Below are 26,451 nucleotides of genomic sequence, written 5' to 3' on the forward strand. Positions count from 1 at the left end.
TCTAGCAGACTGATCCATAACCGCTTTCAGCATGTCTTCCTTGTTTTTTTGCGGCTTCTTTCTGAGGTTTTGTAGTCTCTGTGCAGTCAAGGAGACAGGCAGTCCAGCAGTCAAGGTCGCTTTTGGAAAGGCAAAAATGGCAACAGTTAACAGGAGTAGCATTGTTCATAATCTCATCCAGACAGTAATTCCCACACACTGAAGGAGTTTACAGTCTTCACTTTAGCATACTTTACCCATACCAAACAGAGCACACATAACCCAACAGGAGCCATGAAATGGTGAGTAAGGGGGACTGATTGCTTCAGGGCTGTGCAGGGGTTTCTGTGCGTTGGGGACAGCAAACAGCTACAGGGGGCATCTGCACTGAACAGTCTCCCAACATTTTCCACAGGAGTTAATCCTGGAAGATATCTCGCTGCTGCAGGTCACCAGGGAAGAGCGGGAAGGTCTTCTACAGCAATGTGGATTCCGCCCTGGCCCCTATGCAGCTTGTCTGTGTGCAGCAATGGTCCCCCCACCCCTAGCGGCACAGTGGCACGGACGCGTTAGCCTGACTGGGACAAGGACCACAATGGCTCTCCCTATAAACTTGCGCAGGCGCATTGCCCACACTCTGGCTGAAACTTTTGAGGAGATTACCGCAGCAGATTACCGCGATGTGATATACCACATCAATGGGCTATTCCACATCTAGGCATGCATGCATGCAGCCTTAACCCCCCTCCTCTTCCGAAATATTTCCATCCTGAAAATAAAAGCCGCTTACCAGTAACCCGCTCCTCTGCTTGTCCTTCACCAAGTACTGGCTGCTGCGATTCGCTACCTTCCTCCTGGCTTGAGAAGAGCTCCTGGCTGCATGCCTCCTGGGACTCTGGGGTGTCTTCCCCCACCCCAGTACCTTCAGTCTCGGTTTCCTCCATCCCGCCTCTCTCCTCCTCCTCCTCCTCCTGTCCCCCACCCCGCTCAGAAATGTCCATTGTGGTCGTCGGATTGGCAGTGGGGTCACCCCCAAGTATCGCGTCCATCTCCCTGTAAAAACGGCAGGTCGTGGGGCCAGCGCCGGAGCGGCAGTTTCCCTCGTGGGCTTTGTAATAGGCACTCCGCAGCTCCTTTACTTTAACCCTGAATTGCAGCGCGTCCCGGTCATGGCCCCTTTCCAGCATGGCCTTTGCTACCTGGCCAAAGGTATCATAATTCCTACGTCTGGAGCGCAGCTGGGACTGCACAGATTCCTCCCCCCAAACACTAATGAGGGCCAGCAACTCGCCATTGCTCCATGCTGGGGCTCGTTTGGCGCGCGGAGGCATGGTCACCTGGAAAGATTCACTGATTGCACTCCACACCTGGCTGAGCAAACAGGAAGGGGATTTTTAAAATTCCTGGGGCATTTAAAGGGCGGGTCACCTGAGGCCAGGGCAGTAGAGTGCAAACTGATGAGCAGAGTGGCTGAACAGGAATTCTGGGATATCTCCTAATACCCTGGAGGCCAATAACAGCGCTGGTGTGTGGCCACACTTGACGAGCAGCGCTGCATCACCAGCGCTGCACTCGTTATTCCCCAAGCAGACCAGGTGTACAGCCAGCGCTGCAGCCAGGGAGTTGCAGCGCTGGATGTGCCTTGCAGGTGTGGACAGTTACTAAATTGCAGCGCTGGAAAACCTTCACCAGCGCTGCAACTCTCAAGTGTAGCCAAGCCCTAAGGAAATCATCTGCAAACACTTAGAAGGTGGTAAGGTGATAGGGAATAGCCAGCATGGATTTGTAAAGAACAAATCATATCAAACTAATCTGATAGTTTTCTTTGTTAGGATGACAAGTCTTATGGATAGGGGAGAAGTGCTGGATGTGGTATACCTAGACATTAGTAAGGCATTTGATATGATCTCACATGATATTCTTATCGATAAACTAGGCAAATTCAACTTAGATGGGGCTACTATAAGGTGGGTGCATAACTGGCTGGATAACCATACTCAGAGAGTAGTTACTAATGGTTCCCAATCCTGCTGGAAATGTATAACAAGTGGGGTTCCACAGGGGTCTGTTTTGGGACCGGCTCTGTTCAATATCTTCATCAACAACTTAAATATTGGCATAGAAAGTACGTTTGTTAAGTTTGCAGATGATACCAAACTGGGAGGCATTGTAACTGCTTTGGAGGATAGGGTCAAAATTCAAAATGACCTGGACAAATTGGAGAAATGGTCTGAGGTAAACAGGATGAAGTTTAAAAAAGACAAATGCAAAGTGCTTCGCTTAGGAAGGAACAATCAGTTTCACACATACAGAATTAGAAGAGACAGTCTAGGAAGGAGTATGGCAGAAAGGGACCTAGGGGTTATAGTGGACCACAAGCTAAATATGAGTCAACAGTGTGATGCTGTTGCAAACAAAAAAAAAAACCGAACATGATTCTGGGATGCATTAACAGGTGTGTTGTGAGCAAGATATGAGAAGTCATTCTTCCGCCCTACTCTGCGTTGGACAGGCCTCAGCTGGAGTATTGTGTCCAGTTCTGGGCACCACATTTCAAGAAAGATGTGGAGAAATTGGAGAGGGTCCAGAGAAGAGCAACAAGAATGATTAGAGGTCTAGAGAACATGACCTATGAAGGAAGGCAGAAAGAATTGGGTTTGTTTAGTTTGGAAAAGAGAAGACTGAGAGGGGACATGATAGCAGTTTTCAGGTATCTAAAAGGGTGTCATAAGGAGGTGGGAGAAAACTTGTTCATCTTAGCCCCTAAGGATAGAACAAGAAGCAATGGGCTTAAACTGCAGCAAGGGAGGTTTAGGTTGGACATTAGGAAAAAGTTCCTAACTGTCAGGGTGGAATAAATTGCCTAGGGAAGTTGTGGAATCTCCATCTCTAGAGTTATTTAAGAGTAGGTTAGATAAATGTCTATCAGGGATGGTCTAGACATTTGGTCCTGCCATGAGGGCAGGGGACTGGACTCAATGACCTCTCGAGGTCCCTTCCAGTCCTAGAATCTATGAATCTATAAATCCTGCCCCTCGCGAACCGCTCTGCTGCTCCCCGGCAGGATGCAGCACTGGCTACATCACCCCCGTCTTCCTCTGAGATCAGGGACCAAAGGGGGTGAGACAAAGAGAGGAAGACCCCCAATGGCAGGGGGTTCCCCAAGGCTGGGGGAGGGAAGAGCCCCCGAAAGGAAGGTAACTGTGTGACCTTGTTGGCAGGACCTCTTTCAGAGTCTCTGGTGGGGTTATAAGAGCAGAAGTTCTGCTGGTTTCCCTAATCCCCCTGCAGAGTCTGGGCTCCTGATAAAGCTGCCAGACAGCTGAGTGGGTAACCATGGCAGCAGGCTGGCTATGACCATGTGCACCTCCAGACCACCTGTTTGTCCTCCTTCAAGGCTTCACAGTGAGCCCCCTGCACACCCAAGTATGGGTCCCCTCCCCAACCAGCTGCTAAATCTTGCACATGTGGAGACATTTCTCCCACCAGAACTGTCACCTGCACCTCAACTGCCTTAAAAATATTGTTACTCTGCCAAATGGGAGGGGAACCCCAACATATGGGAGAGGAAAAAAGCCCCTAAATTTGTACAAGGGAGAGAACCCCCCCCCCATGCCTTGCAGCACCCCCAGATTCTGTAAGAGTTAGTAGAGACCAAAATATTATGGAGGCAGGAAGAGAGGCGCCTGCAATGGGGGTGGGCGGAGATTGTAAGGCTGGGTTGAACAGGGGGAGGAAAAAACCTCGAAAGTGTTTGTGGGAATCTGAAGGGATAAACCCTAATTTTGGGGGGGAGGGTGAAGAAAAGAGGACATTCAAGCTGAAGTCGAAGAGAAGAACCCCACAAGATTGAAAGGCTAAAAATATTAGAAGATACCTGAGAAGGTGAAGAGAAAGAGACCCCATGATATCTTCAATGGAAGACATAAGGCTAAAATGGAGTAAGGAAATCAAGAGAGACCTCCAAGGAAGAGCACTGAAAGTGGGGAAAGACCCTAAAGGAAAGAGGGGGCACCCCTGGGAAGTAATATGGGGACAGAGGAGAATTAATAAAGAGAGCGGGGTCAAACGAGAAAGAATTAATGAAGTATAGAAGAAGTTTCTAGGGGCAAGCCAGAAAGAGAGGAAAAAGGAAAAGATGGAGGGAGAGTTTTGGGGGAGAATGTCAGGAAAAAGAAAAGGGTTAAACTGCAGAGTAAACACAGATATGCAAAAGACTGAAGGAAAAAAAGAGACTGGCAAAGAGAACAGGAGAAAGAAGAAAATATCTGAGCAAAGAGTAAAACAAAAGAATAAATAAAATTAAAAAGAGGGGGAGACAGAATGGCACACAGGTTTTTTTTGTTATTATTTTATAGTAAGTTTGATGCCAAAATGTAGCGCTTAGATACACATTCACCGTATGTTGCCAAATGTTAAAAATCATGAGTCAGGCCTCAGAATCTTAAACTGAGTAAAGTCGTGTGACTGTCTTAAAAATCATGAGATTTTTTTTTAAAAAATGATACACTAAATTCCTTTTGTGTGTCTTCTGGTTTTTCAGATTTTAGGGTTCATACTCTCAGGCTGTCTCTGTAACCACAAGAGTAGAAACTTAGCTTTTTTTTTAATGGAAAGTCTTACTTTGTCACATGACTCTGGGAGCTAGGGCTTTACAAAAACATCAAATATCAAGAGATTTGTGATAAAACTGCAATGTGGCAACATTGTATATGTCTAACATGATGCTCTAGGGTAATGGGTCTCTGAGGTCTGACTGAGAATGGTAGAGGGCATTTGAGTCCATCATTCCTGAGATTAGCGGCAGGAATAACCAGATTTTTCTTTTTAACAAAATTTTAAGTGTAAAATAAAGGGTTTTCAGCCCTGATTTAACTGTAATCTGAATGCAAACTTAATCATGGAGCTGCTTATGCCTCTCCACACATTACCCCATCAACTCAAGTTGATGCTGGGTTTTAGAATACAGTTGTGTATGCATCTCTTGACAAATAATCATATATATTTGGGAGTCTTATGGTTTTGATGCACTTCTATATTAATATGTAATTTGACACATATTATCCACAAGTTATCCTAGTGCAGAACTCCACATGAACACCAGGAATGCTCTGATTATTCTAATTGTGTAGAATTTGGAGCTGGGACATGGCTAGAGGTGGGTAGTGGGAGTGAGGGGCCCAGCTCTGTGTGCGGTTTGGACTGTGTAACAAAGGGAGTGTGCAGCCCTCCAGTAAACTGCTGCCTGTGATATGTGCATGCAGCAGCATAGGGCAGGAGACAGCAAAGGAGAAACTTCCAACACATTAATGGCTTCTACAGTCCCAGCCAATGGCTTAATGGGATGGGAAGGAGACGTATCTGCAGAGGGAAGATACCAGCTATACACCCTGTTGAGCATTTACATAATTGGTTCCCAAACTGGGAGGGTGCACCCCACTGTGGGGGCATGAAGAAATTCCAAGGAGGGCGTGAGACTACCCAGCCCTTGAGCTCCCGGCCGGGGAGGCTAGTCCCCGGCCCCTCCCCTCCTGTCCACCCTCCTCCGCAGCCACGCCACAGCAGCACGGTTTGTGCCCACCCACCTCCTAGGCTTTCCAATAAGCCAGTCCTGCCACTTTGAGTGGCCTGGTAAGGGAGAAGGGGAAGTGGGAGCTGGATAAGAGGCAGGAGGTCCCGGAGCAGCGGCAGTCAGGGGTCAGGGAGCAGGGGGCATTGGATAGGAGGTGGGGTCCCGGGAGGAGGTAGTTAGGGTGGGGGGGGTCCTGGGAGGGGGTTGTCAGGGGACAAAAATCAGGGGTGGTGGTAAATGGGAAGTGTGGGGGGTGAGGGCCTCTTGAAAATTAAAAATGGGGCGTGATTCCAAAAAGTTTGGGAACCACTGATTTACATAAAGTAAATGCATAAAGGAGGCCAAATGTCACCTACCCCAACCTCTGTAATTTGCAGTTTGGATGTTTCAGTTCCTCACACAGCAGCTGGACTCCTGAATATCTTAGTTTGATATCACCCAGTTCCAGCACTGTCTGACTTTGGCTGGTTCTGAGAACAGCGGCAAGATCCCCACAGCAAGCGTCTGAGACACCACACCCCCACAAGCTTCAGGAGAGAGAAAGGCAAAAACTCAGTAAATGGGGTGGGAAGAGAGGGAGATCCTGAAACAATCATACAGGGGCTACATTTGTGGCAACTGGTTGTACAGGGGGTGGAGGAGGAGAGACACACCAGTCTTCCCTCACTTGATTACAGTTATTTAACAACCCCTCTGCTGAGCAATAGTAAGTGTCCAGGGCCTTGCAGATCAGAGAAGAAATCAGTGACAAGGCATCTGGGTGCACTCAAAGTGTACCTGTAACTCTCCTGCTACTCCCAGCTCCTCTTTTCCAAAGCCGCCTTTACAGAAAACCCTGCATAACGTAAACATTACACATCTCCCCAAATAAAAAGCTTTTTATATCCTAAACAAAAAGAACTTGGACACCTGTAACAGCACCATCTGGGGGCAGCTGCCATAACAGCATGTCCAGTGCCTAGCACAGTGAGACTCTGATCTCCGCAAGGCATTTTACCACTACTGCAATTCACTAATAGATAATACTATAACTACTGTAAACTATGTGGAATTCATTCTGCCACCACCTGAGTTGTTGATGGTTGGCTGGATGAACAAAGGACCTCATTGGAGCAACTTTTCATTGATACATTGGAACCCAAACAGGAGACCACCTCCCCACTACCATCACCACAACCAGCATAGTGGTGGCTAATGAGCATCACCTGGACTATTAAATTGGTGGGTCACGAACCATGACTAAAGAACAAACACACAGAACATCTGTTTAACAAATCAATACTGTATTTAGTGCTCAACCGTGAGATGCACAGAGCCTGTTCATGGGTAAGTTGTTCAAGTATTTCTGTAAATGTGCCAAATTTGGTAGCTCAATGGCCAGAGTTTTTGGCTTCCAATCAAAGATTTGGTGAAATACCTCCTCATGCAATTTTTTTCACCTGTAAACTAAAAAATCCCTGTCATGCAAACTTAAATCTTTATTTTTAGTCTTTACTTTTACATGGGTAAGGAATAGTGTCCTAGCCTCTATTTGTCAGAGGGTGGTGATAGACGGCAGGAGAGAGATCACTTGATCATTACCTGTTAGGTTCACTCCCTCTGGGGCACCTGGCATTGGCCGCTGTCAGCACACAGGATACTGGGCTGGATGGACCTTTGGTCTGATCCAGTATGGCCATTCTTATGCTCTTACTTTCTTACTTGAAAGTGGGAACATAAATAAGTAATATCTGCAGAAATACACCTTTTGTCATGTTCTGCTTTGGCTCATTCCTCACACTGGATATTGAGAGTAAGCAGGGTGGAGAAAAAATGATGTTTCTTTTAATAAAAGAATCAAAGACACTGTTTGTAACTTAAATCAGATTAATTTAAACTGAATTTTTATTTAAATTAAAAATATTTTGCTTTTAAAAATAAATGCATTTAAAATTAAATTTGAAATTATGCATCCTATAGTAAGACAAACTTATAGAATCATAGAATATCTGGATTGGAAGGGACCTCAGGAGGTCATCTACTCAAAGCAGGACCAATCCCCAACTAAATCATCCCAGCCAGGGCATTGTCAAGCCTGATCTTAAAAACCTCCAAGGAAGGAGATTCCACCACCTCCCTAGGTAACCCATTCCAGTGCTTCACCACCCTCCTGGTGAAATAGTTTTCCTAATATCCAACCTAAACCTCCCCCACTGCAACTTGATACCATTACTCCTTGTTCTGTCATCTGCTACCACTGAGAACAGTCTAGATTCATCCTCTTTGGAACCCCCTTTCAGGTAGTTGAAAGCAGCTATCAAATCCCCCCTCATTCTTCTCTTCTACAGACTAAACAATCCCAGTTCCCTCAGCCTCTCCTCATAACTCATGTGCTCCAGCCCCCTAATCATTTTTGTTGCCCTCCGCTGGACTCTTTCCAGTTTTTCCACATCCTTCTTGTAGTGTGGGGCCCAAAACTGGACTCAGTACTCCAGATGATGCCTCACCACTGCTGAATAGAGGGAACGATCACATCCCTCGATCTGCTGGCAATGCTCCTACTTATATAGCCCGAAATGCTGTTAGTCTTCTTGGCAACAAGGGCACACTGTTGACTCAAATCCAGCTTCTCATCCACTGTAACCCCTAGGTCCTTTTCTGCAGAACTGCTGCCTAGCCACTCAGTCCCTAGTCTGTAGCAGTACATGGGATTCTTCCATCCTAAGTGCAGGACTCCTACTATAATCTATTTGAATAACTGAAATTAAACAAAATGATATTTAAGAAGTGCGTGTTTCCTGCTGAACTAATGTAAATCATCAGCTGAGCACCTGGAAGCCCTGAGAACACCAGCTCGAGAGAGGGATCGGCTTCTGGCTCCCTGCCGCAGAGCTGGAAACTCTGGAAGCCCCAGCTCCCTACCTGTAAGGCTCCTGGCTCAGTCACTGTTCCCAGGGCCTCTAGGTTCCTGATTCCCTGTCAGCATACTAGAGCTGACAGGGAGCCAAGTCTAGAAGCCCTGGGAGCCATGGCTGAGCTAAAAGAATGGTTTTCAACCTTTTTGGTCTCAGGACCCATTTGTAAACCTTGGTGGCCTGTTGCAACCCAGTAAATATCTTTAGCTCAAGAAAAGTTTGGCTTAGAATATATTTCTTACCCAAGATATACACATTAACATGATACATACTAAATGCAGCAAATATTAATATGCAGTACTTAAGTAGTTGTTGTATAAATCCAAGATTCTGAGCATTGCAACCTGTCAGAATGTATCAAGAGAGCTCCTGGCTGAGGTGGCTCATCCATTTGCCTGTCCAGGATTTGAAGCTGCAATGTGTTAGCCTCTACCTGTATCTGGTTTGCTTCATTCTCAGCTTCCAGTTGCTGCATCATCTTGCCCAAGGCAGAAATTTGTAGAAGTCAACTTGTTGATTATTTGAATCTATAATGCAGCCATGTGGGAACCGAAAAGAGATTGTTCTGAATCTTTCACATGAATTGTCTCTAATAGTCCATACCTTTTGGAGTGGACCTCTACCATGAGAAACTCAGCCCAAGCACAGCTACTGCCAAATGCAGCAGTCCACTAAATTGCAGCAGATATTTCACCTAAGAGGAAATCCTGGGCCATTGAAACTAATGGTAATTTTGCCATAGACTTCAAGGGGCCAAGATTAAATATGTGAGGATTGATGGTCGAGCCTTCTCACAGAGGAGTCTTCTAAACCAGGCACGGCCTGGCTCGGCTCCTGCCCCGGGCTCCACGGCGGGGGCTCCTGCTGCCCCGGGGTCCGGGCGGCGCGCGAGGGCTCCTGCCAGTCCGGGCGGCACACAGCGGGGCCTCCTGCCGGTCCGGGGTCCGGGCAGTGCGTGGCGGGGGCTCCTGCCGGTCCGGGCGGTGCGGCGGCGCGGGTCGGGGCCTCCTGCCACTGGTCCGGGGTCCGGGCAGCGCGGCGGGGGCTCCTGCCACCGGTCCGGGGTCCGGGCGGCGCGGCGGCAGGGGCTCCTGCCTCCAGTCCGGGGTCCGGGCGGGGCGGCGGGGGCTCCTGCCGGACCGAGGTCCAGGCGGGCGGCAGGGCGGGCAGGGCCTCCTGCCGGTCCGGGTCCGGCGGGCGGGCCTCCTGCCAGTCCGGGCGGTGCGCGGGGCGGGCTCCTGCTGGTCCGGGTCCCAGCCCCAGCCCCAGACCAGCTGGGCCCCATCTCCAGGCAGCAAGGTAAGGGAGCAGGGAGGGCGTGTTGGATAGAGCCTGGATGGGGTAGGGGTCCTGGGGGCCATCGAGAATGAGAGGAGGGGTTGGGTGGGGCGGCAAGGGGCAGTCAGGGGACAGGGAAGGGGATGGGTCAGGGGTCCCGGGGGGGTGTGTGTCAAGGAATATGAGGGGTTGGATGAGGAGGGAACCAGTTGTTAATATTTTGGCAGCTCATCACTGCCTGAAGGTCATTTCCCTGGGTACACACGTCCAAACTCTGAGTTTTCAAGGCACAGTGTAAGGCTCAGCTCTTTCTCTGAGTGCCATGTGGAGGTTTGGTTGTGTCAAGCGCGGCAGGTTGGAATGCATATTCATTAACACTTTGCAGAACATCACTCCTTTGCTGAGCAGAGATAATGTCTACAAAGGCTCAGTCCAATGAAAATAAATCATTTCTGTGAATTGGATGGGCTTTCATTGATATGGTCAGCTCAGATGCTCTACTGAGCATTATGTAGAATGTGTTTACATTAGTCTTTTCTCTGATGTTTTTAACTCCATCTTTCCTTGAATTATAGAGAGGGGAATTCTACAGCCTCTTTTGAGAGCACTTTTCGCTTGCAGATAGATAGATAGATAGATAGATAGATAGATAGATGAGAAGGGTGTGCAGGGATAGATAGATTTTTTTAGGATCTGAGATCTGTGAACAGGCAGGAGAGCTCTTTTAGCATTAAAAATGTGTTTATGGTCATCAATCCTGCACTTCCTTTAAAAGTGGGGGTAGGAAATAGCAGAAATTTGCTATAATGTAACTAGCTGAGCTCTGGTTCAGATTCTTTCTTTAGAAGGAATTTGGTCTGCAGAAGCATTTGGATTCACCGGTCTTTTTATGAAACACTGAATAAACACACAGAAATTGCCAGATTCGATCAGACCTGAGCTCCATCTAGTGTCTTGTCTCTCATAGTGGCTAGTAGCAGATGGTGCAAAAGAAGGTTTAATAACCTTCAATAGGCAGGTGTGGAATAATCAGCCCTTCCCCCATCTCACCCTGATTTCTAATAGCTAGAGATTTGTTGAAGTCCCTCCAGTTTCTTCTGAACAGCACTCCTAGGATCTACAGACATTTCCCAACTTCTCAGCTCATCCAGAAGAAGAGCTCAGACCACCAAGGTACTGAGCACGTTAGCCCCAATCCAAAGAAACATATAAGCACATGCTTAACTTTAAGCAACTTGAAGAACATAAGCAGCCCCATTGAAATCAACATGCTTAAAATTCTGGGTGCTCCACTTCAGGAAAGATGGAGCTAGATTGGAGACAGCCCAGAGGAGAGCAATAAAAATGATGAAAGGTTTAGAAGCGCCGGGGGATGGACTAGATGACCTCTTCAGGTCCTACATTTCTATGATTCTATGAAAAGTTATGCACCTGCTTAAATGTTCTGCTGGACTGAGGGAAGAATGCTCAGCTCCACGCAGGATCAAGCCCTGAATGACCTATTGTTCTTTGCTTGGATGCATTTGATGAAATAAGTCAAGTCCTTCTTCCTTTCTATCTTCTGTAGAACTGCATGTTAAGCAAGCTGCCTTTGAAGTTGAATAATCATTTTATTTGTTTCACAGTAGCAGCCGTGTTAGTCTCTATCCGCAAAAAGAACAGGAGTACTAGTGGCATAAGGTTTTGTGGACTACAGCCCACTTATTTGTAATATTTGTCTGAATACTGACTGACTGACATGCTATTTGGCCAACACCAAAGAGTGGGTAAAGAAATAAATGACATGTGTGTGTACGTACGGCATGTGTATGAATATGTACACACACACACACACATACACACACACACACACACTTTTTCTTGATCTTTGGCCACAAAAAAACATACCACACATAAATACCTGAGGATCAAGCCCAAATGACCTATTTTTGTTTGCTTGGATGCATTTGATGAAAGAAGTCAGATCTTTCTTCCTTGGTACCTTGTGTAGAACTGCACATTAAGCAAGCTGCCTTTGAAGTTGCCTAATCATTTTATTTGTAATATTTGTCTGAATGCCGACTGACTGACATGCTAAGTGGCCAAAATCAAAGAGTGGGTAAAGAAATAAATGACACATCTCTGTATGTATGTCATGTGTATGAATATGTACACACAGACACACACACACATACGTACTTTTTCTTGATCTTTGGCCACAAAAAACATACTACACATACATACCTCATGATCGCACTGGACGTTCACTACCTTTCATCTTGCCAGGGTGTTAGGAATGAGAACCAAGCCATCCCCATAATTTCCGTGGGACCAGCGGACCCTCTGCGGCGGCCGGCAGAGCGCCCCCTGTGGCTTGCCGCCCCAAGCACGCGCTTGGCGGTTGGGGCCTGGAGCCACCCCTGGTTCCATTGCACAACTCAAAGGGTCTTTACGCATATGATCACAGTTCTTTATATTAGCATACACCATTTGCATAAGAACTAAGGCCTTCCTTTATGGTTGTTCCCGCAGCTAGCGCCCCAGGCTGAATGAATGGCTGGAGGAAATTGTACGGCAGTGACCGAGTTCATTCTCACAGGTGTGACAGATCTTCCAGAGCTGCAGGTCCCCCTCTTTGTGGTGTTCCTAGTGATCTATGTTATCACCTTGGTGTGGAATCTGGGGATGATGGTTTTAATCAGGATCGACCCCTGTCTTCACACCCCCATGTACTTCTTTCTCAAGAATTTGTCTCTCGTGGATGCCTGTTACTCCACAGTCATCACTCCCAAGATGCTGATGAGCTTCTTAGCAGAGAGGAAAGCTATTTCCTATATAGCGTGCATCATCCAATATTTTAGCTTCATATTGTTTGTCATCTCTCAGTGCCTTCTGCTGGCAGTAATGGCATATGACCATTATGTAGCCATCTGTAACCCACTGCTGTATATGGTCATCATGTCGCCAAAGCACTGCCTGCAGCTGGTGGCTGGTTCATATCTATGGGCCTTCCTGAACTCCGTGATACACACGAGCGGTTTGTTAAGATTATCCTATTGTGACTCCAATATCCTGAATCATTTTTTCTGTGATATCAACCCACTTCTAAAGCTCTCCTCTTCTGGCACCTCTATCAATCAGCTGCTTGTTTTCCTCTTTGGCAGTCTGATTGAGGTGATCAGCATTGTGACCATTCTCATCTCATACATCTTAATTATTGTGACTGTGCTGCGGATCCGCTCCACCGATGGCAGGCGCAAAGCCTTCTACACCTGCACCTCCCACCTGATGGCCGTATCCATGTTCCACGGGACAATTCTTTTCATGTATTTCCGACCCAGCACCAGCTACTCATTGGACACAGACAAAATGGCCTCCGTGTTCTACACTGTGGTGATCCCCATGCTGAACCCCCTCATCTACAGCTTGAGGAACAAGGATGTGAAGGATGCCCTGAGGAGAGCAATAGAAACAAAATTGAGGGCCCATTTTTCCCCAAAGGGTGTCAGAATAGGACAACCAAATCCTTCAATGGCTTCTCTGCACACATAGGACTTGTCTCCACTATGGGGTGGATCAATGCTGCGGTGATAAATCCACTGGGGGACAATTTAGCAGGTCTAGTGAAGACCCATTGGATCAACAGACTATCACTCTGGCATTGACTCCACCAGAACGAGATAAGTAAGGGGAGTCTACGGGAGAGTTTCTTCTGTCGACCCAGTGCAATGTGAACCCCGTGGTAAGTATATCAAAGCTATGTCAACTTGAGTTATGCAACTAACATAACTCAAACTGTGTAGCTTAGATCGACCTGTCCCCGTAGCGTAGACCTGCCCATTGGCTCTGATTCAGAAAGTCCTTAAGCACATGTTTAAGTATCTCTCCCTTTGACTTCAGTGGGGCTTAAGCACATGTTTAAAGTTAAACATGTATTTAAGTGCTGCTTTGAAGAGAGATGTGTTCCTGAATAGAGGCCTTATGTGCATAAAAAGGCCATGTCAGTTATTAAATGATGGCTTGCTCCCCTGTGCCTATAATAAAATACTTTAAAATTGTTTTTTTCAGTGTAAGATATAAGAGGTTGATTTAAATATTGTTTAGAATTACTGAATAAAAGGGAAAAGTTCACACTGCAACAATGGATTCATGAGCAATAACCAGGTCTGGTTTTAATGTCCAAAAACATTGACAGATATTTGTTCAATTAAATTTTGTGATTTTGCTTCAATCAGATCCACAGCCCAACTCATCTGTTTTTTGAGAGACATTTGTGTGTGTGATACTATATTCAAAGCTGTGTTTGTTGAAAGGGAGAATGTCATGAATGCTCAGTCAGATGTAATATTTCTTCAGTACTCACACCAAAAGTCCCCCACACAACTCTTTATGAGTTTAGGAGTCACACAATTAAAGAGCAGGTAGTTTAGGTGACCAAACATATACAGACACGTTTTCAAAGATAGTCGTTGGTTGTGAATGCCACTGTTATTGGGATCTCAATGTAAAAGACCTTGGGCCTTATTTTCTCAAGTGCTGAGTACTTACAGCTCCCGTTGACTTCAGCTGGAGTGGTGGAGTTTCTGGAAATCAGGACCGAGGGGACTGAAGTTGGGCACGCATAAACAGAGGCTACCAAAATCACTGGCCATTGCTGAATCTTTTGGCTATGGCAAATTACAAGAGTGAATTTTCGAAGCACCAGTCACCTCACAGTACATCTACCATGCAATGTAAGCCCAGGGTTCGAACTCATGCTCAAGTTAATGCTTAGCCATTTATACAGGGGTGCATGAAACCATACCTGCCGGGATAATAAGAGTGAGCAGCATGGAAGAAGGAAATTTCATGGCATGAATTAAATCTGAATGACACCATTGGTCTTGAATGTAGGTAGTGAATATCTTACAGGAAACCAGCCGCTGTGATGTCTGGGAAGAGTTGGGATGGAGCTTTAGATTTACACTCACTTTTTAACAGGGCTGAGATTTTCAAGGCTGTCTAGGAGATTTAGACATACAAGTCTCCATAAAATTGACTGGAATTAGGCATCCAGTTCTCCATAGGGAGTTTCCAGATTCATGTACATTATCACAAATTTTCTCCAATGAAATATACCTGGTATGTGTTTGGGTTTGAGCTGGGTACTTTATAGTGTCTGCTCGCTGAGGGTAAGTCAGAAAGCATTCATACTTTTTAGATCCTTCCAGATTAGGGTGACCAGACAGTAAATTGGGAAAAATCAGGACGGGGGTGGGGGGTAATAGGAGCCTATATAAGAAAAAGACCCAGAAATCGGGACTGTCCCTATAAAATCGGGACATCTGCTCACCCTATTCCAGATAGTCCTTTTAGATGACCACAATGTCTGTTATGTCCCAGTCACTTGGTTACTGCTGCTTCATAACACATCCCCTGGCAGTGTTGCTAATCCCAAGCATTTGAAAACCATGAATCAGGCTTCCAAAAATCATGCAATTGGCTTAAAATCTTGAGATTGTTTAAAAAATAACACACCCAGTGTTTAGAGAGGGGGCAGGGAAATGTAATTCTGTTTTGTGCACGATTTTTATAGTTCAGAATTTGGTATCGTAAGAAGGCAAAACTATGGAACACCTCAAAAGTGAGGCTGTCTCCATTTGCTTCCTTCTTCTGGCTCCCCCTTCCCCATTTCATCAAACACAAACAGCATGTTCTCAATCCAAGGGTCTTTCCAGTCTATTAACACAGTGAGGCTCATCTGCTATTGCAATGTCATCTACCACCTCCGCCCTTCCAATGCTGCCCAGTGGTTACATTTTTCAAACAAACACGACCATGACTGCGGCTGCTGCAGTGCAAATAATTATTGTTATTTCCTCCTTATGGTTAGAGATCAGCCACACCAGAACCCGCTGGCTCCAAGTGTCCGTCCTCCCCCCTCCCCCACTCACACGCATACACAACACTGGGTAACGGTCAGACTGGCACTAGGGGCATTAGACTGAGATCGTCCTTCAATTCCTGGCTCTGCTACAGACCCCCTGTGTGATTTTGGACAAAGCAAAGATTCCCTCTTTGCCTCGATTCCCTCTTTGTAACATGTGGATAATAATCCTTCCTTTCGCCCACCCTCTTCTGTCTTGTTTACTAGACTGTAAGCTCTTGAGGGCGGGAACTCTCTGTTACTATGTTTTTCCAGAGAACCTAGTACAGTGGGGCATTGACCTCTAATTGACAACACAACAGCAATAAATACAAATTTTACAACCCTGAACTTATCTCTATAATTGGCTGGAACCAAAGCCCAGAATCTGAAAATCCTCAAAGGCTGAAGAAGTCGGATCTGAATCTGATTCCAGATCTGAAGTGTGTAACTCAGGTTCATCTCTATGTATAATACTGGAGTCTTACCTAATATCCATCTGGACCTTTCAGGGTCTTCCATGAACCATGTCCATTGCCACTGCAATTTATCCGGAGACAGAAGAATGAACAAATAAACAATGTCTGTCTTAAGTTGCAAAACTGTTGACTGCACTAACATCACATTTCCAAGTACATGGAGAAAATGGAAAGTTATGTCCAGGAATCAGAACCAAAGGAAAATAGCTATGCCACCTCCACTGAAAGAAAGAAGTATTGTATCACAGCTACTGGCGGAAGAGAGTGTCCAATCACTCCTTATCGTTAAGGGATCATGTTAGGGCACCAACAATCTTTATATATTAATTTCTGTGTCATTTAGAGATCACGTGCCTGAAGTCACACCTCCAATTGTAGTCTCAAGGCAGGCACAGAGGGGCTCATTACAATGCCCTCCTTGGTGCCCTAACATGCTTAGTAGATTTGGTTATTTGCCTTTGCTTAGTTTTATGGAAAGCTCTTGATGTTTTGCTGACCCACAGGGAGAAGTCTCAAGAGCAGTGTCACTGAAAACAAATGGTTCAGTCTTTCCTTCCGTAGGGAGGACTCAGTGAATTTGGTGTCAAAGTTAGGCTTAAAAGAAATCCAGACATGTTTAACTATGGAAAAAGCACAGTTACAGCAAACAAACAACTTTAACTTTGTTCTGCGTAGATGCCAAGCAATCACCCTACCCTTACAATTAGTGCCTAATAATGCCTTACAATTTACCACCCCTGATTGGGTAAAACTGATTTTTCATACAGTTTTAAGGCCAGAAGAGGTCAATATGATCATCTAATCTGACCTCCTGCATAGCAAAACCTTGCCCAGTAATTTCTGTATCAAGCCTGTAATTATTATTTTTTTTAGCTCTCACACATCTTTTAGCTAGATACCCAGTTGGAAAGACTTCAAGTGACAGACAATCCACCATTAGCAGGAGTGTTGGAAGCAAGACAGGCCAAGTAATTCTTCCACTCTACACAGCTCTAATAAGGCATCAACTGCAGTATCGTGTCCAGTTCTGAGCGCCACATTTCAGGAAACATGTGGACAAATTGGAGAGAGTCCTGAGAAGAGCAACAAAAATGATGAAAGGTCTAGAAAACATGACCTATGAGGGAAGATTGAAAGAATTGGGTTTGTTTAGTCTGGAAAAGAAAAGTCTGAGAGGGGACATAACAGTTTTCAAATACCTAAAAGGTTGTTACAAGGAGTAGGGAGAAAAATTATTCTCCTTAACTTCTGATGAAAGGACAAGAAGCAATGGGCTTAAATTGCAGCAAGGGAGGTTTAGGTTGGACATTAGGAAAAAATTCCTAATCATCAGGGTAGTAGGAACTGGAATAAATTGCCTAGGGAGGTTGTGGAATCTCCATAAGGGGAGACTTTTCAGAGCAGGTTAGACAAACTCCTGTCAGGGATGTTCTTGATGGTGCTTGGTCCTGCCATGAGTGCAGGGGCCTGTCCTTGATGACATCTCGACGTCCCTTCCAGTCCTATGACTCTTTCATGGGTTGGGTGATGTTTTCTGTTAAGATGGCTGGTGCTGGTAGCTGGGTGTGGTCCTGTTTTTTGCCCCTTTCCTCTGCCTGCACAGTTCTCAGCTCTAGGATACTGTTACCTCTGTAGGCCACACAGCCGGCTCCCCAGCCTTTAGAATTGCTTTTCCCTGGCCCTGGGGCTGAGCTGTGTTGGGGGCAGGGGAGTGAGATGAAAACTCCTCTGTGTTTGGGTGAGGGCGGAAAGGGGGTGGCAGCAGTAGGAGGCAGAAGGGAGCAAATTGGGCGTCATGGGTCTGAAAGGCAGCGGGCCTAGGGGTTAGGCTGTGATTCCTCCGAACTTTTCAATCTCTCCATTCCTGAAGGGGGGAGCCCTCTTGGGTCAGACATATAAAATCAAAGGATCCTAGAAGAAGCCTGGCATGTGGTTGAAACTTGCCCGTAGTTCAATGTTGTTAGTTTTACAGTAGTGACTGGACGTGCAAACTGAGACCAGAGCCCCAGGGTCCTTGATTTCAACGGGGCTTCTTACAGTCTAAAGCATGTTAAGCTTGTGCTTATGTTTCTTTGGATTGGGGCTAGCGTGCTCAGTACCTTGCTGGTCTGAGCTTTTGTTCTGGGTGAGTTGAGAAGTTGGGAAATGTCTGTAGATCCTAGGAAAGCTGTTAGAGCAGCACTGCAAAGAAACTGGAGGGATTTGACAGCTTTATATGGCATAGTGTATGGATCATGTGGATGCTTAAGGGATACTAAACATCGTGCTTCAGGGCTTAAACAAATCTCTAATTATTACAGATCATGGCAGGATGTGGGGAAGGGCTGATTGTTCCACATCTGCCTGTTGAAGGTTATTACACCTTCTTTTGAAACCTCTGATACTAGCCAGTATCAGAGACAACATACTGCACTAGATGGAGCTCAGGTCTGATCCAATCTGGCAATTTCTATGTGTTTATTCAGTGTTTCATAAAAAGACTGGTGAATCCAAATGCTTCTGCAGATCAAATTCCTTCTAAAGAGAGAATCTGAACCAGTGGGTTCTGCCCCATTCCAAACTGAGTGACTGTAGGCACTTATCCGCCAGAGAGGGGGTGCTTGTGACAGGCAGGTTTCGAGGCCGTTACACTGAAAATTGAAATCTGAAGTCAGATTTGATTCAGGTCTCTCTTAAACAGCTATAAACAGATGCAAATCAAGAGGAACTACACTGAAATCCTCTGGTGTTCCAGCTGTGTAAACCAGCTCATAATAAATAATAATAATAATAAATAACCTCAACCACAACAATATACTCCACTGTACAGAGATTTCTCCATGGGGTACTCCTGGGGGAATTCTGCACCAAAACAATATTTTAAAATTCTGCATGTTTAATTTGTCAAAATAGCACTATATAATCACACTGGTTTCAATTATTTGGGTAATTTTTCAAAATACCTGCCAGCCACAGGGCCCCCCCTGGCACAGACACCTGTACCCCTACTGTCCCCCCGAGCCAAATGTGGAAGATCCATTATCCCTGTGCAAGAAAACAGGAATAGAAATAGTGGGCATGAGTAAAAATCTCTTCTCGCACCCCCACTCCCAACAGAACAATATATCTGAGGGCAGTTATTCTGTACCCAAAATGGCTGTCTGCAACATGAGTCTTAGTTACTTAATTGTGCGATTCTGTCATCAAGAGATCTGAAAACTCCAGGGAATCTGTATTGGCTTTATAAACTAGCAATAAACACTTCAACTTAAAAATCCATCCTTTTACTAATGTAAACCCTTTGAAGCCTTTCGGTAAATGCTAGCTTTCATCAGCGGGTAGGGTTATATTTGAACCAAGCTGAGCTAAATAATGGAGTAAACCACTTTATTTTCCTGAGATAGAAACATTTTCTTTTTAATGTAACCCTATTTTATCTTATTTGACTAACCAATAAAGTGAAATGTAGCTAGCAGGACGGAAAGCTAAATAATAGGAAGCAAACAATGCAGAAATTATTCATGATGGACAAGATTCTGAGACAGTCTCTCTTGTTGGGAAGTAACTTAATCCTCAGATTGCACCATTCATATACATTGATGAGTCATGGAGCAGCCTTAGAGCTGGTTAGAAATTTTAAATTATAATTAATTTAATTGTAATAATTAAATTTTAATTTTGTGGGAAACATCATGGAGGTTCCCCCCCAGGAACATCACAATTTTCAGAAAAACAAAACAACAGCATCTCTCCTCTCTACGTAAATATTTTGGGTTTGGAAAAAATGTTATTAAAATCTGTAGGGTTTTAGTTCCAAATTTCACCACACACTGAAAATGTCCCACCTAAATATATGCAACTGAGATGAAAATTATCAATATATTTCTAACCAGTAAAGCAGAACTAAATGACAAACTAACTTTTCTGCAACACTGAAACAAATTTCCATGTGGCTCAAAGTGCAATGTATGTACTGGATAGCATGGAGGTAGTGCCACAGATAAGGCTGAGTTTGCTTCCACTTAAGCAGAGATTCACTGTGGTGTGCTGAGGTCACTGCCTTTCATGCTGACCATATTAATTCCTTGTTTCCTTGTACTCCCCTATTAATCTGTCTGTGTCCAGTTGAAGCAACAAAGAATCCTGTGGCACCTTATAGACTAACAGACGTTTTGCAGCATGAGCTTTCGTGGGTGAATACCCACTTCTTCGGATGCATCCGAAGAAGTGGGTATTCACCCACGAAAGCTCATGCTGCAAAACGTCTGTTAGTCTATAAGGTGCCACAGGATTCTTTGTTGCTTTTACAGATCCAGACTAACACGGCTACCCCTCTGATACTTGTGTCCAGTTGTTGACTCTGGAGATATTTAAGCCACGTCCTCCTCGTATTTACAGCACTACACCCTAACTAAAGAATGAATTTTCTGAGAATTTGCTAGTGAATCTGTTAATTAATTTCTGAGTTAAAATTAATTTTAAAAATATGTCCTTTAAAAATTTAACAGTGTCAAACCATTTATTTCTCCCTAAATAACCCAACCCAGGTCCTCCCTATCTCACTGGAAATGACCAAAGAACTAAGTCTTGGGTGGATCTGGGGCAGTGGGTAGTTTTTTTAAAGAACTTTTTAGGTCTTTTTCCCTGCTATTTTACTGAACTGAAAATGTCCCCTTCAGAGCAAGATGTATTAACAAAACACTATTGATAGTGTCATAGTCTTTGAAACAATTCACATAGTAATTTATTTCTAAATCACTGTACCTGCAAGCTTGTTTTCGTTAGTACTCTGTCTAAAGGGTCACCACTTTTCCCAAGGGCAGGACATGCAGCCTCAGTTGCTCTGGGACTGGGTGGTGGAGCTCCAGCACCCCCTGTGCCTCCTTGTGAGCTCCTATAGCAACTCCACCTTAGTTCAGACTCCGTGGAGATTTTACCTTCCTACAGAGTGATGCAACCCAGGAAGTGTTTACAGTGACCCGGGGCAGCCTTTTCAAAGTGAGGTAGCATTTCATAGGCACCTGGAGTATTGCATGAGCAAGTCCTGAGGCTAGCAGAGGAAAACCAAGCTTAAGAGAAAGTCCAAGTGTAAAAATAGAATCAGGCAGGCCATAAAAGCATTTGAAGAGCAATTAGCAAAAAAGACACATAAACAGAAAGTTGTTTTTAAGTACCTCAGCAGCAGGAAGCCTGTTAAACAACCAGTGGGGCCACTGGACAATTGAGGTGCTAAAGGAGCACTCAAGGAAGATAAGGCCATTGGGAAGAATCTCAATGGATTTTTTTGCATCAGTCTTTACTGCAGGACCAGATGTTATTCAAGCACGAGTTCTGAAGGAACTCAAATATGAAATTTGCGCAACTACTAACTGTGGTATGTAACCTATCACCGAAATGAGCCTCTGTATCAGATGACTGCAGGAAAATTAATATAACCCTGATTTCGAAAAACAACATAGAGATGATCCTGGCAATTACAACAGTAAGCTTAGTTTCATTACCAGGCAAATTGGTTGAAACTATAGTAAAGAACAGAATTATCAGATACACAGATGACCATGATTTGTTAGAGAAGAGTCAACATGGTTTTTGAACGGGCAATAATGCCTCATCAGTCTATTAGGATTCTTGGAGGGGGTCAACAAACATGTAGGCTAGGGTGATCCAATGGATATAGTGTACCCGGACTTTCTGAAAACTTTTGACCAAGCCTACCACCTAAGGCTCTTAAGTGAATTAAGCAGTCATGGGGTAAGAGAGAAGGTTCTGTCATGGAGCACTAACTGGTTAAAAGACAGGAAACAAAGGGTAGGAATAAATGGTCAGCTTTCACAATGGAAAGAGGTAAACAACGGGGTTCCATAAAGAACTGCATTAAACTATTCATAAACTATCTGGGAAAAGGGGTAAACAGTGAGGGTTCAAAGCTTGCGGATGATACAAAACTACTCAAGATAGTTAAGTCCAAACCTGACTGCAAAGAGTTACAGAGGGATCTCACGAAAGTGGGCGATCAGCCAAGGGAATGACAGATGAAATTCAGTGTTGATAATGCAAAGTAACGCACATTAGAAAACATAATCCTAACTATACATACAAAATGATGGATCTAAATTAGCTGTTACCACTCAAGAAAGAGATCTTGGGAGTCGTGGATGGTTCTCTGAAAACTATGTGAAGTGGTAGTTCAAAAAGCTAACTTCATGTTAGGAACCATTAGGGAAGGGATAAATAATAAGAAAGAAAATATCATATTGCCTATATATAAATATATTGTATCCTCAGTCCCTGAATACTTTGTGCAGTTCTGGTTGCCCTATCTAAAAAAAAAAGAAAAAAAGATAGATTAGAATTGAAAAAGTCCAGAGAAGAGAAATAAAAATGTCCAGAGTTCAAGCTTTATTTTTTTTGAGAAAAAGCTGAAATTTTCTGCTAAAACGGTTGATGCATAAGAATTTATGTGTATGTGTGTAAAAAGTCCATAGGCAAGGGGCACATTTTCCGAAAGTTTTAATGGTGAATTGTTCTTCTTCAGAGAATTGCAACCTTTCAAAATGGCCACCAGCTCTCATCTTTGTTGACAGGAATGAGGCTAAAGCTGCCTTTAAGCAAAGAGGTCCTCTTTCAATAGGAACACCGCCATCTGCCATTATTTCCAAAGCAGTAAAGTCAAGCTGCCCTCACAGAAGCTGGTGGTCCATGTCAGCCCAGAGAGCCATCCTTGAGAATAGAAGACACAAGCTGTTTTGAAAGAGGGCAGTTCCTCTTGGTATCTTCTGAACTGAGTGTGGCTTTAGGTTAAAAATCCATCTTTTCCCTATGTTTTGTGTGCACGTGAGCGCTGATTTTCACTCTGACTGGAACAAGGGGGCTCTCAAGTAGCTAGATATCTGGCTTCCTTTAATTGCAAACACAAAAACCGCAGAGACAAACAGGGAGGACGAGTTTTTAACTATTTGGACCACTGCATCTCTCATATTCCACTTTTGCAGGCTAAGCTGCTGCGAGAACACTCTGAGCACTGATCCCGTGGCTGGGCCGGCCCACAACATTTTGGCACCTGAGGCAGGGAGCTCAAATGACACCCCCATACCCCCTCGCTCAGGCCAAAACTTTGAAAGGTCTCAATTCTGCCTTCTTCCTGTTCTACTCCTCTCATGGTACTGCTCTGCTACCTCCCCCAATAAAGGAGAAACTAATAACTTAAAATGCCTTGTTCCAAAATTTTAAGTAACACAACTTTCAAATGCCTGAACAGCAAACGTAACTTTTCTTGTCTGCATGGTAAACACTGGCATTTTTATCTGTTTGAATAATCAAAGCGGTGTTTTCCGTGCCTTCTTGGTTGCAAAGATTTGAACTGCTTCTGCTTCCTGCATGTCCACCGTCTGGGCCAGCTCACGCTCTATTGAGATGGATGCAAGGCTGACCTGTGTCATTGTGGAGTGTAGACGTGTGTTTATTTACTTCAGCTTGGAGAAGCTGCGTTCTCCAGTGGCAACTGTTACAGGAAGTGATAGAAGTATGTGCAGAGCAACAAAAGCATTTGGAAAGAGGCTGGTCATCTTATTTGTGGAGTAGATCCTGCTGAAATGTAACTTGAAAGGGCTTTCAGTTTGGGGTCTCTTATGGGATTATCCCCTGCCTCGTAATCAAAATGTCTTCTTCTTCGGTGACTCTTGTATTCTTGAATGGGTGGGAAAATAGCTTCAGTGTGAAGTTCCTCTGCCAACTTCTGTGCACTCTTCAGAACGGTTTGAAATCCCTCATCTGACCGGTCAGACTGTAGGTCTGACTTTGCTTTGTCCAGTTGTTCCATTGCGCCAGATATATCAAGGTCAACACCTTGGAGTCTCTTGCTTACAACATTTATTTCAAACAGTATGTCATGCCACAACACTAAGCCACACAGAAATTTGAAGTTATGTATGTTTCTGGTGATTCCATTTCCCTCTGCTACTGTTCTCCCAAGAACAGTTCCTGTCATAGCATTATCCTCCATAATGACAACAATGGCATCAAACTCAGCCATCAGCCCCACAATTTTAAGGAAGTTTCCATTGTTTGGCATATGTAGCTGATCTGAAGTGCCACACAGTGCTGGGTTTTGGGTAGCAGCATTCTCACAATGGCAATGAGCCTTTTCAGAACATTTTGCCAGTAAAGAGACTCTGATGCAATCTTCTCTTGATGCTGATCATCTATGGTGGACTTTACCCTTAGGCTCATCTCAAGCTCTTTCCGCCTATGAGATGCTCTCTGGTGATTTGCTGCCTTCTCATGGCATGCCACATTTCTAGCCAGATTTTGCCAGTCCTTTGTTCCTGTAGAACGCAATGTGGCTGGAACGTTAGACTGGAGGAGTTTGCAACAAAAACAGTATGCAGTATTCTGGGTTTTTGAGTACCTAAGCCATGACCTCTCCACTTTGTCACCATTGGGGATTTCACACCAGGAATGTGTTGGATGGAAGCTTCTATTTTCATTGTCTTTGGGGAACATGAAGTTTTCACTTGCTGTGGCCCATGCAGTACAAGGAAGTCCCTCAGGCTACTGCTCAGGTGGGTCCACAGTCCTGGATCATCTAGACTTAAGGAACTAAACTCATCAGCAGCTGTTTCTTGTGCCTCCACCACACTCTTCTCTGATCTACACTTTTCTTCAGGCATGTGCATGGTTTACATCCATTTGGGATGGAGATATGGATGCTGCAGTAGCTGCCAGGTCGCCTGCACTCTGACTAACTGGAAGATCAGGCATCTCTTCACCACTCACATCCTCATTGGGGATGGAAGGCTCACCGTGAACATTTGTGTCTCTGTATCTCAGGAGAGCTCCTTCCTGCTTAGACAGAAAAGCTTCTTTTGATTGCTTTCTTTTTCTGAATGCTGCCCCAGAGGGGCGTTTTCTTCTTTCACTCATGACTGCTGTTCTGTGCCAGCTAGAGTGGCTCTCAACACTCAGTTGAAGGGGACAAAGAAGCAGGCTGGTAGCAGGGCCTGAGTGAGGGAAGATATCAGCCTCTTAAGGGCCTAACTGGCTCCTACTACTTCAGGAAATAGGAAGCTCCCTGAGAAGCTGGTGTTAATCAGTCCAGGCTCCTGGGGGTGCTCAAGAGGTACATAAGAGGCTCCTCCTCCTCCTCTCTCTCCCTGAAGCTCCTGTTGCTTTCTGTTATTCCCTCTCCCCTTTTCTCCTGCCTGCCTGTTATGTCTCTTGGGCCCCCTTCCTCCAGCACAGCACTCCACCATCTCTGTGCATCTCGAGCAGCGAGAAAACATATGCACCAGCACCAGACAATTTTTCTACACTCTGGATCCTAGTGGCGCCCGCCCACAGTCTGGCACCTGTGGCAGCTGCCTCAGTTCGCTTCATGGTAAGGCCAGCCCTGTCCTATGGGCACGGAGAACCTAGCTCCCACTGAGGTCAGCCAGGGAGGCTGGATGTGCACATTGTAGGAAATAGACGGTCAGGGCAGAATAATCCACTGAAAAAACCGCGTCTTGCTAATTGCAAATCAGGCTCTCCCAGTGTGGCTCTTCGTCCTGCCTCTGTTGGCTGGAGCATGAGCAGAGCTTTATGAGACAACTGCTGTGGCTGTGGCCAGCCATTGAAGTGAGTTTCCCATCGTCTCTCTTCTGGCTGTGGATGTTCGACTGCAGCAGCCCTGCAAAGGCACCGGCCTCGCTTTCTAATGTCCATTCTCCCCTTGCTTGCATGGCGCTTCATGGACCATGGAGTAGCCTCATGAAAACATCCCAGTTGTGGACACAGGCACCAGCACCAATTCCACAAGCTAAAGGCCCCTTTGCAATCCAGGGAACCAGCCTGGGTTGTCTGGAGCGCAGGGTGTGGCCCATGGTGACTGCAGACACTGCCCCTGCTGCACAACGACTCCTGGGACCCTCTAGCCCATCAGCACTCGGCTCTCCCGCATTCTGCTGAGCGGCTGAGATCTGGGGGAACAGAAACCCTTTGTTAGAGATGGAAAATCTCCTCCCAGGAACACTCTGTCAATGGCTGCCAGACGCCGTCCCTGTGAAACCCCAAATGTGCAGCCCCTCGGATTCCCACAGGGGAGATCTCAGCTTATTCACTTGTCACCCGTGGCTACAGTCTCTGACAGGGGGAATGCAGAGGAGGTTTTTGCCAATGGTCCCTTCTACAGGGCACAGAATGGGAGGAGATTTGGCCTTGTGATGTGAGGCCTGGGTCTGAGAATCAGGGCTCCTGGGATCTGGGGCTCTGGAATGGGGTGTGGTCTAGTGAGTGGAGCTGGATTTGTTGACAGTGAGTGAGAGGGGCTTGTGCTGAAGGACCCTGGGTCAATCCCCACCAATTCCTGTGATGTCTACATGTGGCCACGATTTTACTTACCTCTCAATG

General features: G+C 45.4%; 1 protein-coding gene across 1 annotated transcript; it reads left to right on the plus strand.

The window, feature by feature from the left end:
- The first annotated feature begins 12,255 nt into the window (after window positions 1–12,255).
- LOC120403980 (olfactory receptor-like protein COR4) lies at window positions 12,256–13,254 on the plus strand. The gene has a single exon (XM_039535999.1). It carries the CDS (start codon window positions 12,256–12,258, stop codon window positions 13,252–13,254), a length of 999 nt encoding a protein of 332 aa, XP_039391933.1.
- Window positions 13,255–26,451: the final 13,197 nt, after the last annotated feature.

Source organism: Mauremys reevesii, linkage group 4 (assembly GCF_016161935.1).
Source record: "Mauremys reevesii isolate NIE-2019 linkage group 4, ASM1616193v1, whole genome shotgun sequence".
Taxonomy (NCBI): domain Eukaryota; kingdom Metazoa; phylum Chordata; order Testudines; family Geoemydidae; genus Mauremys; species Mauremys reevesii.